Raw genomic sequence first — 20,830 nt, 5'->3', positions numbered from 1 at the left:
CTCCCAGGAGTGCTGACACTCCTATGTCCATAGGTTAGAGGAACATTCTGGCCAAAGAGGGACCAGCCAGGAGACTACAGGGTTCAGGAACCACAAAGGAACTGGGGACATGCTCCTTCCAGGCTCCCATCAGCATCCTGGAGTTAACTTGGTGGCACAGCTCTCTGGACCCAAATCCTGGCCAGAGAGAGCTGGTCTCCTAGAAGTGCTGACACAACTAAGATCACAGGCTCAGAGGAGGGACAGGTTCCAGTCAGAGACAGCAAGACCAATTACATCAGAGATAACCAGAGAGCTAGAGGCAAGGACAAGAACATAAGCAACAGAAACCAAGATTACTTAGCATTATCAGAGCCCAGTTCACCCACCAAAGAAAATACTGGATATTCAAACACAACAGAAAAGCAAGATTTGGATTTAAAATCATGTCTCCTGATGACCACAGAGGACTTTAAGAAGGACATAAATAACTCCCTTAAAGAAATACAGGACAACACAGGTAAACAAGTAGAAGCCCTTAAAGAGGAAACACATAAAACCTGGAAAGAATTACAGGAAAATAACCAAACATGTGAAAGAATTGAACAAAACCATCCAGGATCTAAAAACAGAAATAGAAACAATAAAGAAATCAAGAAGGCAGACAAACCTGGAGATAGAAAACCTAGGAAAGAAATCAGGAGTCATACATGCAAGCATCATTAGCAGAATACAAGAGATAGAAGAGAGAATCTCAGGGACAGAAAATGTCATAGAAAACATTGACACAAAAGTCAAAGAAAACGTAAAAGGCAAAAATCTCCTAACCCAAAACATTCAGGAAATTCAGAACTCAAAGAGAAGATCAAAACTAAGGATAATAGGTATAGAAGAGAGAAGGATTTCCAAATTAAAGGGCCAGTAAATATCTTCAACAAAATCATAGAAGAAAACTTCCCTAACCTAAAGAAAGAGATGCCCATGAACACAAACAAAGTAAGTCTACAGAACTCCAAATAGATTGAACAGAAAAGAAATTCCTCCCATCACATAATAGTCAAAACACCAAACGCACAAAACAAAGAAAGAATATTAAAAGAATTAAGGGAAAAAGGTCAAGTAACATATAAAGGAAGGCCTATCAGAATCACACCAGACTTTTCACCAGAGACTATGAAAGCCAGAAGATCCTGGACAGATGTCATACAGACCCTAAGAGAACACAAATGCCATCCCAGGTTACTGTATCCTGCAAAACTCTCAATTAACATAGATGGAGAAACCAAGATATTTCATGACAAACCAAATTTACACAATATCTTTCCACACATCCAGCCCTACAAAGGATAATGGATGGAGAACTCCAACACAAGGAGGGAAACTACACCCTAGAAAAAACAAGAAATTAATATTCTTTCAACAAAAGCAACAGAAGATAGCCACACAAACATAATTCCCCCTCTAACAACAAAAATAACGGGAAGCAACAATCACTATTCCTTAATATCTCTTAAGATCAATAGACCCAATTCTACAATAAAAGGACATAGACTAACAGACTGGATATGGAGACAGGACCCAGCTTTTTGCTGCATACAGGAAATGCACATCACTGACAAAGACAGACACTATCCCTGAGTAAAAGGCTGGGAAAAAGTATTCCAAGCAAATGACCCCAAGAAACAAGCTCGAGTAGCCATTCTAATATCGAATAAAATTGACATTCAACCAAAATTTATCAGAAAACATAAGGAAGGACACTTCATACTCATCAAAGAAAAAATCTACAATGATGAACTCTTAATTCTGAACATCTGTGCTCCAAATGCAAGGGCACCCACATTCATGAAATAAAGTTTATTAAGCACATTGCACCTCAAATAATAATAGTGGGAGACTTCAACAAGACTTCATCAAGGGACAGATCATGGAAACAGAAACTAAATAGAGTTAAAGTGAAACTAACAGAAGTTATGAACCAAATGGATTTAACAAATATCTTTAGAACATTTCATCCTAAAACAAAAGAATATATATGTTCTTCTCAGGAGCTCATGTTACCATCTCCAAAACTGACCATATAATCTGTTACAAAACAGGCTTCAACAGATACAAGAAGATTGAAACAATCCCATGCATCCTATTCGATCACCACAGACTAAGGCTGATCTTTCATAAAAACAAAAACAACAGAAAGCCCACATGCACATAGAAACTGAACAATGCTTTACTCAATGACAACTGGGTTAAGGAAGAAATAAAGAAATAAATCAAAGACTTTTTAGAATTTAATGAAAATGAAGGCAACATACCCAGATTTTTGAGACACTATGACAACAGTGCTAAGAAGAAAACTCATAGCTCTGTGTGCCTCCATAAAGAAACTGGAGAGATGATACAATAAAAGCTTGGTAGCACACCTGAAAGCTCTTGAACAAAATGAAACAAATACACCCAAGAGGAAAATATGGCAGGAAATAATCAAATTCAGGGCTGAAATCAACCAAGTAGCAACAAAAAGAACTCTTAGCCAGACTAACCAGAGGGCATAGAGACAGTATCCAAATTAACAAAATCAGAAACAAAAAGGGAAACATAACAACAGACACTGAGGAAATTAAAAAAAAAAAAACACACATCAGATCCTATTACAAAAGCCTATACTCAACAAAACTGGAAAATCTGGATGAAATGGACAACTTTCTAGACCAAAGTTAAATAGGATCAGACAAACTACCTAAACAGTCCCATAACCCTGAAAGAAATAGAAGCAGTTATTAAAAGTCTCCCAACCAAGAAAAGCCCAGGTCCAGATGGGATTAGTGCAGAATTCTATCAGACCTTCAAAGAAAACCTAAAACCAATACTCTTCAGAAGGAACACTACATAATTCATTATATGAAGTGACAATTACACTTATACCTAAACCACACAACATCCAATAAATAAAGAAAACTTCAGACCAATTTCCTTATGAATATTAATGCAAAAATACTCAATAAAATTCATGGAAACCGAATCCAAGAACACATTAAAATGATCATCCACCATAACCAAGTAGGCTTTATCCCAGGGATGCAGGGATGGTTCAATATATGGAAATTTATCAACATAATCCACTATATAAACAAAGACAAAGAAAAAAAAACACATGACCATTTCATTAGATGCTGAGAAAGCATTTGATAAAATTCAATACCCCTTCATGATAAAAGTCCTGGAAAGAATAGGTATTCAAGGCCCATATCTAAACATAGTAAAACCCATATACAGCAAACCAATAGCCAACATCAAGCTAAATGGAGAGAAACTTGAACGAATCCCACTAAAATCAGGGACTAGTCAAGGCTGCCCACTCTCCCTAACTATTCAATATAGTACTCGAAGTCTTAGCCAGAGCAATCAGACAACAAAAGTTCAAAGGGACACAAATTGGAAAAGAAGTCAAAATATCACTATTTGCAGATAATATGATAGCATATTTAAGTGACCCCAAAAGATCTACCAGAGAACTAAGCCTGATAAACAAATTCAGCAAAGTGGCTGGGTATAAAATTAACTCAAACAAATCAGTAGCCTTCCTCTACACAAAAGAGAAACAACTGAAAACAAAATTAGGGAAATGATACCCTTCACAATAGTCACAAATAATATAAAATACCTTGGAATGACTCTAACCAAACAAGTGAAAGATCTGTATGACAAAAACTTTGTCTCTGAAGAACGAAATCGAAGATCTCAAAAGATGGAAAGACCTCCCATGCTCATGGATTGGCAGGATTAATATATATAGTAAAAATGGTCATTTTGACAAAAGCAATCCCCATTAAAATCAAACTCAATTCTTCATAGACTTAGAAAGAGCAATCTGCAAATTCATTTGGAAAAGCAAAAAACCCAGGATAGTGAAAACTATTCTTCACAATAAAAGAATTTCTGGGGCAATCACCATCCCTGAACTCAAGCTGCATTACAGAGCAATAGTGATAAAAACTGTATGGTCTCAGTATAGAGACACCCAGAAATGAACCCACACACCTATATGGTCACTTGATTTTTGATAAAGGAGCTAAAACCATCCAGTGGTAAAAAGACAGCATTTTCAACAAATGGTGCTGGTTCAACTAAAGGTCAGCATGTAGAAGAATGCAAATTGAGAGGTTAGTACATAGAAGAATGCAAATTGACCCAGTCTTATCTCCTTGCACAAAGATCAAGTCCAAGTGGATCAAGGACCTCCACATAAAACCAGATACACTCAAAGGAATAGAAGAAAAGGTGGGGAAGAGTCTCGATCACATGGACACTGGGGAAAATTTCCTGAACAGAACAACAATGGCTTATGCTCTAAAATCAAGAATAAACAAATGAGACTTCATAAAACTGCAAAGCTTCTGTAATGCAAAGGACAGTGTCATTATGACAAAATGGCAACCAACAGATTGGAAAAAGATCTTTATGAATCCCACATTCAACAGAGGGCTAATATTCAATATATACAAAAAATTCAAGAAGTTAGACACCAGAGAACAAAATAACCCTATTAATAATGGGGTACAGAGCTTCACAAAGAATTTTCAACTGAGGAATATTGAATGGCTGAGAAGCACCTAAAGAAATGTTCAACATCCTTAGTCATCAGGGGAGTGCAAATCAAAACAACCCTGAGATTCCACCTCACACCAGTGAGAATGGCTAAGATCAAAAACTCAGGTGACAGCAGATACTGATGAGGATCTGGAGAAAGAGGAACACTCTCCTGTTCTTGGTCAGATTGCAAGCTGGTACAACCATTCTGGAACTCTATCTGGCCGTTTCTCAGAAAATTGGACGTAGTACTACCTGAGGACCCAGCTATACCTCTCTTGGGCATATACTCAAATGATGCCCCAACATATAACAAAGACACATGCTCCACTATGTACATAGCAGCCTTATTTATAATAACCAGAAGCTGTAAAAGACCCATATATCCTTCAACGGATAAAGGGATACACAAAATGTGGTAATTTACACAATAGAATCTTACTCAGATTAAAAAGATATTCAAAAGAATGACTTCATGAAATTTACAAGGAAATGGATGGATTTTGAAAATATCATCCTGAGTGAGGTAATCACACAAGAACAGGCATGGTATATGGTATATACTCACTGATAAGTGGCTATTAGCCCCAAAGCTCGGAATACCCAAGATACAATTCACAGATCACGTGAAGCTCCAGAAGAAGGAAGACCAAAGTGTTGATGTTTTAGTCCTTCTTAGAAGAGGGAACAAAATACTCAAGGGAGGAAATAAGGAGAAAAAGTGTAGAGCAGAGACTGAAGGAAAGGCCATCCACAGACTGCCCTACCTGGGCATATACAGACACCAAACCTAGACACTATGGAAGATGCCCAGAAGTGCTTGCTAGCAGGAGTCTGATATAGCTGTCTCCTGAGAGGCTCTGACAGAGCATGACAAATACAGAAGTGGATTATTGCAGCTAACCATTGGATTGAGCATGGGGACCCCAATGGTGGAGTGAGAGAAAGGACTGAAGGAAGGAGTTGCCTATGCAATCCATAGGAAGAGCAAGGACCCCCCAGAGCTCCCAGGGACTAAACCACCAACCAAAGAGTACGCATGGACAGACCCATGGCTCCAGCTGCATATGTAACAGAGGATGTCCTTGTCTGGCATCAATGGGAGGAGTGGCCCTTGGTCCTGTGAAGGCTCATTTCCCCATTGTAGGGGAATGCCAGGGTGGGGTTGTGGGAGGGAGAGGGTTGGTGGGTGGGTGAGCACTCTCATAGAAGCAGAGGAAGGGGGGATGGGGGAAAACCAGGAAAGGGGATAACATTAGAAATGTAAATAAAGAACATATCCAATTAAAAAAAAAGAAGTAGCTTCATGTAGAATGGACTCTGGCTTTCACGCGTAAACTTCATTCCTTTTCTTTCTTTTTTTTTTTTTTTTTTGAGCTGGGGACCAAACCCAGGGGACTTAAGTGCTCTACCACTGAGCTAAATCCCCAACCCCTGCCTTTTCTTACCTAAGCCTCTAGTTTCTACCTTGAAACTTTAGTTTTTCAAACCTATTTTAATGATGGTTGTTAAACACTTTAACTTTTACTTTAACTTTTAGCACATCATCCACCAGATGTAGTGAGAAAGAAAGGATATGGGAGAAGACCTTTTAGAAACATTTTTAAGAGCAATTCCTGTCTGTGTTGTCTGGAAACCAGCAGTTCATTTCATAGGTTAGCAGTGACAGCTCAATCCACTTGCAAACATTTCATGGATACACCAGCAAGCCAAGCTCATTCTCCATCACTGTCGTAGAGTCCTATTTATATCCCTCCAAACATCACGTGTCCTCCATGGGTCTTGCCGCATCACATAGGTCTCTCTCAGCAGACATCACTCTGACAATCAGCCTGAGTGAGGAAATAGCAAGATACTGCAGCACACGACCAGAAGGTTTTTTGGTGCGTTTCTTTCTATGGAGTCCTGATAAATGCAGCTCAACTACACAATGTAAGGTGGACCAATACATGTGTGTCCTTAGCAAAAAGCATTCATCACGTGTCCTTTCATGTGCTTGCTTTATCAGAACATCCTTTCTCTTCTGTCTGCTTCAGTGAAACATTCCTTCATGAGTCTGCCTTAGCCTTTCAACTATGTCCACTTTAATGAAATGTTTCTTCATGTGTTTGCCCCAGCAAAACATCATTCAACACAACTGACTTTCCAAAGAACCCCTAAAATTGCCTCTCTACTACCTCCTGCCAGTTTGCTTTCCAGGGGCTACACAGTTCTGGCCAACCTGCCAGGTGTTTTCTCTACTACCACCAACCCCAACTACCAGCTGCTGCCCCACCTTTCTAAGAATGTTTCCACACTCTCAGGTTGTCTAACTTTAGCCAAGGGTTATTTGGGTTATCGGGGGGGTAGGTTGGTCTAGCAGCATCAAATGAGGTGTCCACTTTGTGGATAAAAGAATTCTCAAGCCAACGAAGACCTGGCCCAGAGTCAGGAGTCATTGAAGGACAGCCCACAGTTTTTGTCTTCAGAACAGATAGCATTTCCTCTTGATTTACCACTCTAATTAGAGCATCTGTGGCCCATGTTTTTTTATGAGGCCATTCAGCTGCGAGCATTCCAGATAGTAGAACTTACTGGAATGATGTTAACTGCTTGGCTGGTGTGTTGCTTGCAAGTTAAGTGAACATATATTATAAAAGATATGTTAGAGCACTTTTGATGACAACACTGTTTTATCTACTATAAGAAAAAAAGTAGCTTGGTCTGAGAGTAAAGGCATCTAATTCCATCACTCAGGAAAATCTAGACTTTGTAGCTAGCCTAGGCTACATGGAAAGTTCCAAGAGCCAGTCTGTGATACACAGCATAGCCCTTTCTTAATAAACAAACAAACAAACAAACAAACAAACAAACAAAGACAAACTGTGGAGCTGTCCTTCAATGACTGAGTCAGCTGTTAGATGAAAATACAAACTTAAGTCAGTTTTACCAAGTGCCCCTGAGATGGAACACAGAGCTGTGACTCCTAGAGTGGCAGAGGGAAAGCAGGAAGAAAGGGCGTTTATGATTGATGGTTTCTGGGAAGACATGAGCAAATGCCTATTAACCCCAATGATGATAAACCAAAAATAATTCTACTCAAGTCCAGCTTAGTGTACCAGTGAGTTTACTGGGGCTACTTGTGGGAGCACAGGTGACTCAAGGGCAACTACAAACTACACAAAATAATAAATAGAAGAAAGGAAAAGAAAGAAATGTTGACTGTTTTATAGCACTGTGTGGGAAATTAACACAACAGTACATTCTTTCCTAGGCAGTGCTGCAGAAAATGCCATGCTGTGAATGGGAGCATGGTGCGTGATAAGATCTGGTCCTCTGGGACATGAGTGAAAGAGTCCATGCTTTTATACATTAGAAGAATCCAGGAAAGATACAAATGTCCCGATACACTCAGCAGATGAAACTAATACAAGTCATCAAAGGCCGATCTTCAGCAATAACAGCTGCAGTCAAAGGATGAAAGCTTCACAGTTCTCTTTTCCCAGCCAGTACAGTTCCCTTATCTCAGCACTGGCCAGAGCAAGGAAACGGCTTCTAGGGTCTTCCATCCTGTCCCTATCATACTTCCTTCCCACTGCTGAAAGAATGTTACAGAATAAACTCATACCATACCCAGTACACCCAAACAAACTATCATTTTTCTTACCTTTTGTCACAACCTTTTACTAATACTGAAAAAGCAAAGAAAAAAAGAAAGGCCAGCTCTTTATCCTCTGCATTCCATATCCAAGCCACTTTGATCAATAACATGATTTCCAGCTGCCTAACATCAAGCAGCATTTAAAAGGACTCCAGTACAACTCCCTGGCCTCACTTCAATGAACAGATAACGTTGGCTAAGAAACAAAGGGCATTCAAATGTGCTGTCATTAATATAACTACTATAAACAGCCCTAAGGAGTAACAGTAGAGCTAATGAGTCTTATATATAAGAACAAAGACACAAAATGAGGTATAGTGACTCACATCTATAATCCTAGCCCTGAGGTAGTGGAGGCAGAAGGATTCCCACACGTTTGAGGTGAGCCTTTTCTACATAGCAAGACCTTTTCCCCAAAAAAAAAAAAAAAAAAAAAAAAGCCGCTCAATCAGTATGTCAGAGCTACAGCTGATTATGTAGGTCATTTCCCAAGACATCTATGAATATGGGTGTGCCCTCCAAGGTTAGAGGGAAGGAGTCTTAGGGAAACAGAGACATCCTCCCTCCCCCAATCCAGGACTTTTACAAAAGGAATCTTATCTAGTTCACGTCTTTGAAAAACTCAGTAGAGATAAAGAGGTAGACATTGGAAAATCCCTGCTATAAAGGTCCAGAGGGAAATGCACTGAAAATACCCTGGTGATCTCAGTGACTATAGAAATGTCAGTGGGAAACTTTCCGGTTTGGGGACCAGGGATGGGGGTTGGGGTGGCTGTAAGAAGACCCCAAGGGACAAGTCCCACAGAAGGCACAGCTGAGCAGGATGCTTCTGGAAGGCCCAGGGTGGGAAGACAATAGAATGGAGCTGGCATTTTGTGACTGCACATACTCCCCTAATTCTTCACAAGCAATAAAAAGCACCTTCATCCAAGCATACAGTAGATCCTCGCTCTCTTGCCTGTCTCAAAACAGAAATCTCCTTCTTAGACCTTATAGTTATGCTCAGTATCCACAGATAGAATGTTATTTGAGAATTCAGAAGGTTCTTCTAGAAGAAGGACCAAGAAATAGAGATAATATATACACAAGATACATAACACATAGGAAGGCAACATAAGAGACTGATATTAGCATCACCATGTAGCAAAAAATTGGTGAGTTGAATCTCTACCATGAGATAAGAGCTCCATTATAAAATAAAATAAAAGACTTCCACAAAATTTACCACCAAGTCTGTTGAATACAAAGAATAGGCCTACTGTTTATGGGGGTATACATGTGTAATTGATGCACCATAGGTGAAGGCAGGAGGACAGTGTGGTTAAGGGCAGCCTGGAAAATAAAGCAAGAGCCTGTCTGGAGGTGGAGGAACCAGCCAACTGCTGCAGGATGAATGTGAATAGTCAAATGCTGCTCTGATTAAATGACATTTGCAACAAGGTCTGGAGGCACAAATGTGCAGTTCCAACACTTTAAACAGAGGCAAGGGGACTAGGAGTCAAGGTCACCCTCAGGTTGTGCATACTGAGCCAACATGGGATATCTGAGACCCCATCTTATAATGAAAAAAAAAAACCCAAAATCAATTAACTGACATTTACAAGAAATCTATTAATTTACACTCTTCACAATGTTTCTATAGTTGAAAAACTGTTAAATAATACCTCACATATTTGGTCACTCTACATCCATAAGAGCTAAGTAGCTATGGGGAAATTGCCACCTATTTTATTATACATTTGCTCAATGAGGATGAATGGTCCTTTTCTTGGAAAAAGAACCAAGCCACAAAACACCCTCTCTATCCTTAACTTTAATAAACTCCAAGACCTGAAGGTATGGCTCAGGAATAGAGTGCTAGCCTGGTATGCAGAAGGCCCCAAATTCCACTTTGTAAACTGAAAACAGCAATAATGACAATAAATCAACAACATTTATATTTGGTTATACTTAGAAACTCAAGCTAGAGAAGATGCTCAAGAAATAACTGTATGCTTTTTGTTTGTTTTTATGGATTTTGTTGTCGTTGTTTGTTTATGTCATTTCACTACAGCTACAGACAAGCAAATATATACCAACAGACAAAGTAATACAGCCATTTTCCATAGTGGAGGTCAGATACTTATCATCTCTTTACACCAGCCATAATAACTATTCTACCTGAAAGAATACTAAAAGTCTTATAACCAAAAGGACCCAAGTTATTTACTTATTTATTTATTTAGGTTTAGTTAATTTGTATTTTTTCTTTTTTTCCCCAGGATTTATTTATTTATTTATTTATTTATTTATTTATTTATTTATTTATTTATTATGGTATGACATCATGAAAGCTACCACCTTATCAGTCTTGAAAAGCGCTGTTAATAAGGAGGGTGAAGTTCCGTTTCTGCTGGTGTAGACAGGTGTGAATTTCCTAACTGCAAAAGCAGCGCCTCGTGCAGCAGCAGCAGGAGCTTTGTTTCGGACTATTCCATTTCCCATAGAAAATTTTATTGGTGCATTGTTTTGCTTAAAAATTATATGGTGTGCCTCGGTAAGGCCTACAGCACACAGTATGGGCTGAGGTAAATTACCAAGGTCTAGAAACAAGCAAAAAGAACATCGAATGTTGTTTTGTCAATTACAGGAGTCATTTGACCCCATCTTTTAAATTGAAATGATATTTGCAATTCTTTAGCTGCATAATAGAAAGATAATTTTCAAGTGGCCTTTTTTTTTCTACTGTGTCGTTAATTTGTATTTTTGAGTGTCACCTTATACAGTCTAGGCTAGCCTGGAACTCTTACTCTTCTTGCCTCAGCCTTCTGAGAACTGGAATTTATAGGCATGTACCACAATGCCCAGTATAAACTGAGTTAGTCAGACATTTCATAATCACATCAATAAAAGCCTTAACAATACAACTTCACTAAATTAAAAAGGTTTTGAATTTAACTATCAAGAAACGGCTATATAAAATTTACTTCACTGGCACCTATTCTAAATAGTTTTTATAATGATTGGGTTATACAAGTATCTTGAGTGGCAAAGATAAGAAAATATTTAAGCAGTGGGGAGAGGAGCAAATATTTAAGAGGTCAGGAGGGAGACACACTAGGCTGTTCTCATACCATAAACACTTTCCTTACAGAAATGAAGCAGATGATGCAAAATCAAAGGGAACAAAATGCAAGGTGAAACTCTTGTTAGAAAACAAAGGTTCTATATGGTCAGAGGTGTGTTTGCTTCCTTCCCCAAAAGACAAGCAAGGGATTAGTAGTAGTAAACTTGATGGAATGAGTGTAAGCAAAGGTGACATTTATTCAGTCTCGGCGACCTACTGGGCAGCCATCTACAGTTCTACCAATATTACCTCTCCCTGCCCTTAGTGAGAAAACCAAAAGTACATTTTCCTAGGTCCAGTAGTCAGCCCTGATAAAGAGGATACCCTCAAAACAGAGCCAAGGGTGGGACAGAGACCTCTGAGAGTCATGGGTCTCCTACAAGTAATAACAAAGGTGAGGAACATGTTGGACATAACCAAAACATGGGCTTCCTGCCCAGGCAAATCCATTGAGAAGTTGTTAGGATCCCTGGTGTCTGCCGGGCTGCAGGTCCTGGCACTCCCATATATCAAGAGAGAATACTCCATAATCTCTTGAGCAAACATCTCTTTACAACTCAACTGTATATAGAGAAATCTTTATACCTAAAGTAAAGTCCTTTGTGTTAGGTAAATCTCATCACTGGTAACCCTTTTAAAAAAGAATATAAGTTGAGGGAAGAATATAGGTGTATAATATGACTCTACAGTAAAGCACCACAAATAAAAATATAAACTGTACTGTTAATGCTACAATTTACACTTTAATTCCTCAGATCTCAAAACAACATAATTTATAACCTGTAAAGCTAGTTATACAATTTATAGTTCCTCTGGGATGAGTGCCATGGCACACATCTGGAATCCCAGACTTGGAAAGCAGAAGTAGAAAGATCTCATGTTTGAATCCTGTCTGGGCCTAGTGAAACTTTGCCTCAAAAATTAAACAAAAAGAAACAAGTTCCTTTAGAAACTTGAAATAAATAAAAATACAGTTTCTCTTAGTGTCTTTCTTAATATAGTAAATACGTGTCTCTTAATATATTAAAACTATCAATGGGGTTAGGACGTAGCTCAATAGTAAAATGCTTACCAGCGTCAAAAGGCTCTGGGTTCTTCCTCAGCACCAGAGGAAACCAAAAGGCAAAGTATAGTGATAACTATATGCAAGAAAATGTCATAATAAAATCTATTGTATATTACCAAAAGCCATCAGTGTTTTCAAAATAATGTCTCTTTTAATCACTAAGACAGACTAGACAATACTTCTGCCACACTGAACTTTATAAATATCATTTGCACGCCTTGGTTACAGTATTCGTGCAGCCTTCATAAAGGTCTAGTTCTTTATTTTTTACAATGAAGAAATAATGAAAAACAAGTCTTAACTTTGACCTAGAAAATGAAATATTTCAGAGATTCATCTGATTAAATTACTTAAGCTACATACAAGTCCAAATTCAAGATAAAACACCTATGAATTATGTATTTTTGCTTCTTTTCTTGACTTTAATAAAGAAAATACTGAAGAAAGGCAAACAAATAAGGGTATAAAGTTCAATATCTCTGCATCAACAATGAAGTAAGCACAACAGCATGCCTCCAGAAACTCACAGAATAGAAATAATGTCTCTAGCCATTAGCAAACAATAGCAAGCTACCCTAAAGTATGGATTTCGCTTGACCCCCCTAGAAACTCCTCACTCCCAAGAGTATTCTGGGAGAATTCCCAACCATTGTACTGAGAACAAGGACCCCAATGGAGGAGTTAGAGAAAGAACTGAAGCAGCTGAAGGGGTTTGCAACCCCATAGGAAGAACAACAATACCAACCAACCAGACCCCCCAGAGCTCACAGGGACTAAACCACCAACCAAAGAGTGACCCATAGCTCCAGCTGCATATGCAGCAGAATATGGGCCTTGTTGGGCAGTGATGGGAGAGGCCCTTGGTCCTGTCAAGGCTGGATGCACCAAAGTAGGGGAATGCTAGGGCAGGGAGGTAGGAGGCAGTGGGTGGGTAGGTGTGGGGGAGAGCACCCTCATGGAGTTGGGGGTGTGGGGATGGGATAGGGGGGTTCCAGAGAAACTAGGAAAGGGATAACATTTGAAATGTAAATAAAGAAAATATCAGTAAAGGAAAAGGAAGAAAAGAAAGGAAAGAGAGAGAAAAATAGGAGACAAAGGACTTGTTGCTGTCTTGTTAGCATCACTCTTGCAATACTGCTCACTGCAAGTAGCTACTCACAGGAACATCTGTGCTAATAATTAGCACCAGGGCACTCGGCCACTCTCCTCTCTCAAGACTAGCTCCATAAGGCCAGGGCAGAGGGAGCACAACAGGGTACCAGTCTGAAGTTGAAGGCAATGAAACTCTGCAACATCTGAGAATGATGTATGGTGCAACAAACTTGCTCCCAGCAAGCAAGACCACTGTCCAGCTTTTGAAGCCTGGTTTCTGCAAAATATGCAACCATCTGATGCAGGCTGACTAACCCTTACAGCTTCCCGCAAAAGAAAAGCCTCCTCTTCACCAGTGGAAGGGGAAGCCCTGGGTCCTGCTAAGACTGAACTCCCAGAACTAGGACTGTTGGGGAGGGGCGGCAATGGGGGAGGTGGGGGAGGGGAACACCCATAAAGAAGGGGAGGGGGAGGGGGATGTTTGCCCGGAAACCGGGAAAGGGAATAACACTCGAAATGTATATAAGAAATACTCAAGTTAATAATAATAAAAAAAAAAAGAAAAGCCTCCTCTTTGGTGTTAATCTGCTACTGAATGAAAGCTTAGGAGATATAATGGTTTATGGCTACCAGCAAAGCAACAAGTAACATGAATCAACCCTACCCTGCCTTGTCCCCAACAAAATGGCTTGCAATCAAGGACTGGATCACAGAAACTACCAGAGTAAGATTTAAAATACGGCAGGTATACTTCATTGTAAATAAAAAAAAAAAAAGACTGAAAATATATCAGCCTTATAAAATTTATGATGTAATATTTAAAAGAAAATTTCCCTAGGGTTCATGGGTACATTATGATGTGGTTTTGGTAGTACTGGAAATTGAACTCAGGATTTTACATAAGCTAGATAAGTATTCCAATTACAAGCTGTATCCCCTAGTCTTTCTTGGTGTTTATTATTTTGAGACAGCATCTAAATAAACTACTCAAAGTGTCATTAAACTCACTCTAGGCCAGGCTGAGCTCTCTCAATCCTTGTGTCTGCCTCCCTCTGTTTTTAATCCAACTGAGTGGCCAAACCAATACTGCTACCCAACAAAATAGTCTGTAGCCTTCTGTGAAAACCCTAGAGCCCAGTTCCATGTCAGCTTTAGCCATGAAATCACCAGGTGTAGAACTGTGCAGTGAGAAGAACAAAGCACGTAAGAACTCTATAGAGACAAACCAATATATACCAAAACCCCCAAAACTACATAGCACTGCAAAGGGACACTGTGAACCATCAAACACCTTGGAAACCAAAGAACAAGGTAGGCATACTAGACCCAACCTGTCGCAGCCCCACAGATCTGGCTCCTATAGAATCTTCCACCCCACTCTACTGCTCATGAGCCCGAATGCCACCTGGACATCATGACATGTGCTCTTGCTGGAGATGATAGTTGAAGTTCTTTTCTTTCCCAGCCACCCCGGAGAAAAGTAACCATTCTCCTTTGTCTGTGGAAGAATCTTCACTGGGGATACAGATATCACCATGTCCCTTCAGGCATTACTGTCTGTGCACTGCTTCTCAATGAGGACAAGACTGCTGGGGCCCTGTGAAATAAGATGCCACTGCTTTGTGAAACTGGCCTATTGAAATCTCATTCCAGTTGGCTGGTCCCCTGGTTACCTCACACACTAAGATAAAAGAAACACAGGAAATAAAAGCAGGGAGCAGCTGTCATTAAGGGGAGGGGAGTCTATGCAGTGACAACAATTCAAATGTTAACAGCTACAAGCTAGGAGTCAGTTTTAGAGTGACTTTTTGTGAGCTAGACTCTTCTTTGGGTGCTCAGAATCAACCTGGGCCTGAGATTCTGAGCGCCTGCTTTACTATGGAGCTATCCCAGGTCTTGAAGTTATTGTGAGAAGGCATGTTCCATCTTGGAACTCAATATAAAATATAAAATACTAGTAAATGCTAACTGATCCACAGGTACAGCAGATAGAGTGGTTGCCTGGAGAAAAGAGTGAATGAATACATGCTGAATTTTTAAAAACTGGTTCATTTGAAATAAAATACTGTGGAGTGTTACAAGGCTTTACTGTGTTTATCTTTAAGATTAACAATAATTATTCACCATGTACTAAGAAACAAGCCCAAGTCCTAATATTAACTAATTTACCAGCTTGGGAAATGTCTTCATATCTCTAAACAGACCCATATAAAATTGGAATAATACATACCCCTATTACTTACAATTCATACAATTTACAAAAATTTGAAACACTAAGTATATTATTAAAATATATTTCAAATAAATGCTTGAATAAACTGCTTTGTTTTAAAATTTTGCTACTTAAACTATTCAGTTTTATTTATTTAAAGCACATAATTGCCTACACTCCCTACTTAAAGGAAACTGTGCAGAATACAAAACAGGAGTTCTCCATAATGGCTTCCATCAGCCCTTCAGGAGAAAAGTTTAATTCTGCTTCCTGAAATCTTCTACATATCTTTTAGGCTATACCAGCCAGTAAAAGCTCTATGATCTCCTCTCTTTGTTTCCTAGGTGGCATTGGCATGTTTTAAATAGGCTTTAGTTTACCTATTGATATCCTTTTTAGATATATAATTCCAGATTACAAACAAATTATACAAAGCACATTAAGAAATATATGTAGCCCGGTTGGGGTTAGCTCAGTGGCAGAGCTTTGTAGGCTTTGAAGCACAAGGTCCTGGGTTGGGTCCCAGCTCTGAAAAAAAAAGAACCAAAAAAAAAAAAAAAAAAAAAAAAAAAAAGAAATATATGTAGCAATGCCTACTTTACCTCATAATTACAGAAATGCAAAGTAAACAATACAACTATGGACAGAAACACACACACACTTAAAACACCAGATTTGACACCAAAAAGAAGTGGACTAAAGTGGACTACGAAATCTGTTTCATGTTTTTGTGCATACCTTCTGATGAAAAACAAATTTCTCTTGCTGTGTTTGGTGTGGTGGTACATGCCTTCAATTCCAGCACACCAAAGGTAGAGAGGTAGGTAAAGCCCTTTGAGTTAAAGGGCTTCCTGGTCTACAATGTAAGTTCAAGCCTAGCTAGGGCTATACACTGAGACCCTGTATCGAAGGAAAAAAATATCCTGTGCTAAAAGTTGTAGGGATTTGAAACTTGTATCTTCTCCATTCAAAAGTCAAGTTATTCAAAGAGTGCAAGTTCCAGTTCCCCACAACTAAAGATTGAGGGTTTAAGAGGCAATGACAATTCCCAGAGGCGATGTGTCATTCTTAGTCTTACCTCTAGAATTAGCATCCTCCCATGATCATCACTTGACCAAGACTAATTGCATCTCATGACAACAAAGGACTTCTGTACTGGATAGTTTTATGTCAACTTGCCACAAACTAGAGCTATCTGAAAGGAGGGTACCTCAACTGAGAAAATGCCTCTATAAGACCCAGCTGTAAGGCATTTTTAAAATTATTAATAGGGAAAGGTCCAACCCATTGTGGGTGGTGCTGCCCGTGGGCTGGTGGTCCTGGCTTCTATTTAAAAAGCTGGCTGAGCTTTCTTATAGCAAGACAGAGCAAGCAAGCTGCATCCCTCCATGGCCTCTGCATCGGATCCTGCCATGTTTTGAGTGCTTGTTCTGATTTCCTTCAATGATGAACAGTAATATGGAAATTGAAGGCAAATAAACCCTATCCTCCTCAAGTTGCTTCGGTCATGGTGTCTCATTACAGCAATAGCAACCAAACTAAGACAACTTCCTTCTGAGGAGTCATGAGGTAATCAAGGAACTATATATTGATGATAACTCATATACCACCTTCTGGGATTGTATATTCTGAGCTACAAGGACTAAGTAAAGGGGGTATTTAGGACTGGAAGTGCTGTAACTCAGTGGTAGAGCACCTGCTTAGCACATAGCAGGATCTGGGTCTGATCTCCAGCACTGCCAAAACATAAACAAAAGGCATTTAAAACATATCCTACTTAGAAATGAGGGTTGATAATATTTATTTATTTTGTGCATGTGTACAAGGGCTCCCATGTGTTGGACTATACATATGGTATGTGAAAGTTAAAGTTTGTTATCTTGTGTCTTAATCACTATCTACTTTATATATTGAAGGAGAGAAATGTTCCTCTGGTTGAATACAGAGCTCAAAGATTTGGCTAATCTAGCTAGCCAGCTTGCTCCAGGGATCCTGTCTGTTCTGCAAATGTTGGGGATTTGAACTCCAGTCCTCAGACATGTGTGCTTTATCCACTGAACCACCTCCCCAACCACTCCTTACTCATCCTTGAACCTCTTTCTACCTTGGATTCTGCTTGTAGCTAAAACCTAGGGGCTGTCTAGGAGGGAAAGGGAGAGTTGCTCTGTAGAAGTATGTTTTTCGGTGTGTGATAAAATCTGTAGTAAATGTTTGCCCTAACTATTTTTGAGACAAGCACAATTATACATGTTTCAAAGCCTTGTTGGCACTGAACTCACAGTGATCCACCTGTTTATGCTTCACATATACTGGGATTGAAAGCATGCACCACCATCAATTTAACTTTTTAATTAAATCAATAACTACGATGATTCTAAAAGAGATATAAGTTTCTCATGGCACCAAGGGGTACTGTTGTTATCCTGTACATAAAAGCATCATGTCCTTAATTTCACCTTCCTAGAATCATCTAAGTGCTAATTCCCAATCTAATTTGTAGGAACATAGAACTGCAGCACAGTACTATGAACCTAGTATCTGTTATTTGCATCTGTGACACATCTGGCTGGGGGTTGTGGTGGCACCAATCTTTAATCCCACCATCTGGAAGCAGAGGCAAGGAAATTTCTGTAAGTTTGAGGCCAGCCCTGTCTACAGAGTGAGTTCCAGGACAGCCAGTGCTACACAGAGAAACTTTGTCTCGAAAAGCAAATAAACAAACAAACTAACAAACAAAAATAATCAAAACCACCTGCCCGCCACCTTCTATGAACAATAAGCAACAATATAGTCCCCTTACTGGGAGCAGACTCTCCCCCACAGTTTGTGCTTTGAAGGCAGTAGAGTCTTAACCAGGTGGGGGTGGGACTACTGGAAGAGTGTTACTGAAGAGAAGCCCTTGAGAGTTTTAGCTCAGCTCTAGCTCCGGTTCATCTCTTCTGCTTCTTGGTCAGCAAAACTATGAAGGAGTCTGCAAAAATACTTCTGCCACTATAAACCCAGTCCTTCTCTACTGTGATGGGCAGAAATCTCTTGAAATCATTGAGTCAAGAAGACATCTTTTCTCCTCGAGGTTGTTACTGTCAGGTAATTTTGTCATGGCAACTTGAAAGTTTAGGTCCTGTCCTGCTGGAATGGAGCCAAGAGAAGACTACCTATGGAGTCTGGAAAATGGATGTCACTCAATGCTAGGAGCCAGGGTCCTTATAAAGAAAGGTGGTTGGTCGGAGCCAGGGTCCTTATAAAGAAAGGTGGTTGGTAGGAGCCAGGGGGATATATGTCATCTTTCTGAGTGTCACAGAAGGGAGATGTGTCTACTATTTATGTGGTGTGGCTGAAGTGTAGAAGCACGGTTTGGAACAGGAGGGGAAGTCGTCTGAGTAGGGTGGGGGTGCATACAGTCAGCAGCTGGACTCTTCCTGGGGAGTGGGACAGTGACTCTGTAACCAACTTGAGAGTTACTTTGGATTTGAAATCAAAATGGTTCTATGATTTATATTTTGACTATTGACAGACAACTGTAAATTCTGGTTTTATAAGCCTAAGTCATTTTACATTTGTTTTTTCAAAATTACTAAAGTGGAATTTTTTTACTCCTATATATATATAAAGAAAAGTTTAGGTCCTTAGAGATTACTTAAAGCATGTAAGAGGATGTGCCTAGATTATAAACAAATACAATTGCATTTCCTGACGCATGTGCAGGATCTGGTTCCAAGAGGGGGATCCCGGAACAATCTTCAGAAACTAATAAGAGAAAACTATAATTTTAAGCTGGCACTTACAGAGATCTCTAACATATAGACAATCCACATAGGCTTAGCAGTTTATTATTCCATGCCTTTCTGTTTGTCTTGGTGAATACAGAAGAGGCACACATCTTACCTTTTGACCACAAGCTTGAGGGTCTTGTGGGAGCCTTTCACCAGGCAAATTGCTTCTTGTCTGAACCCTGAGAGAGTGACATCATTGATGGCCACTATCTCATCTCCAGCAAGAAGCTTGTCTGCTGCTGCAGCTTTGCTTCCTTCTTCGATCTGGAACAGAGAAGAGGGTTCTGTGAATACTCCTGAGGCATAGCAAGGTCCTCTAATGCAGCTTGGAATTGAGTATGTGCAGGTTTGAAGCAGGTCACAGTTTTAGGATAACCGAGGAGTAAAAAGATCCAGAAATCTTGGGGCAAACAGGCCCTGGAAGCTGAGTCTATTCCTACTGAAAGACCAGGGTTACATTATTCCAATGTGGGTTTATAACAGCATCACTCATCCTGTCGGTCCCTGCACAAGGTCACTAGATTATTAGGAAAGACTCAAAAAACCCATATACAAAAAAAAAAGACAAACCAGATTCATATTCTGAAATTCCTTCATGCTAACAATAATTCTGGTTCGTTTTTACTATCTGGTAATTATTTTTCATACCTTAATTCGTACCTCGTTTTAGTAGCACTTGTGATGTAATTCAAATTTCACATATCCACTCATAAAAGCCATATATTTGTACAGCTTTCAGTTCATTCAGAGTTCTATAGTCACCATCAAACTTCAGAACATTTCCTTGATCCCAAGAGAAACCTCATGCCCATTAAGCAGTCTGATTCTAATATTCCTAATTACCATTTTTCCTTTTCTTCCTTTCTTTCTTCTGGTATGGGAGAAGGAACCCAGACACACTGAACTATGTCCCCAGGACTATTCATTCATCAGTCATTCATTCACTGAGAAAGGAGCTCATTATATAGCCAAGGTAGCCTTGATTCTCCTGACTCAGCTTCTGAAGTAGCTGGGATTTCAGGCCTGCCTGCACTGCCACCACCACATCCAGCTTTCTAATATAATGTATAGTGCCGGGTCCAGCATGGCTACACAAGGTGAGGTGTGACACAATTACTGTCCTTGGAGCATCATCAGGCCATTGATCCCATGATCCCACACGTGTTGGTGGTTGCTGTTGCCCCAAAGTTGATCTGCTGTCTTTACTACTATACTTTCAATCTTTCTTTCTGGGGAATCTACTTCCCCCACATTATTCAGAGCCAATCACACCATAGTAATCCGAACAGATGTAGTTTTCAGGAATGAGGAATGGAGATGATCGTGAGGCTGTGGAGGATGAGGAAGAGGCCTTCTTCTTGGGCTTTAGGGCCAT

General features: G+C 39.7%; 1 protein-coding gene across 1 annotated transcript in view; it reads right to left on the bottom strand.

The window, feature by feature from the left end:
• Shroom2 (shroom family member 2) overlaps nt 1-20,830 on the bottom strand; it is a 158,040-nt gene that overhangs the window by 64,051 nt on the left and 73,159 nt on the right. Inside the window, 1 exon segment of the mRNA XM_032889695.1 lies at nt 19,568-19,719. Coding sequence (XP_032745586.1) covers nt 19,568-19,719 — 152 coding nt within the window.

This window comes from Rattus rattus, chromosome X (assembly GCF_011064425.1).
Source record: "Rattus rattus isolate New Zealand chromosome X, Rrattus_CSIRO_v1, whole genome shotgun sequence".
Lineage (NCBI taxonomy): Eukaryota > Metazoa > Chordata > Mammalia > Rodentia > Muridae > Rattus > Rattus rattus.
Note: the sequence above shows the minus strand (reverse complement) of the source record. Positions and strands in the feature narration are given on the sequence as shown.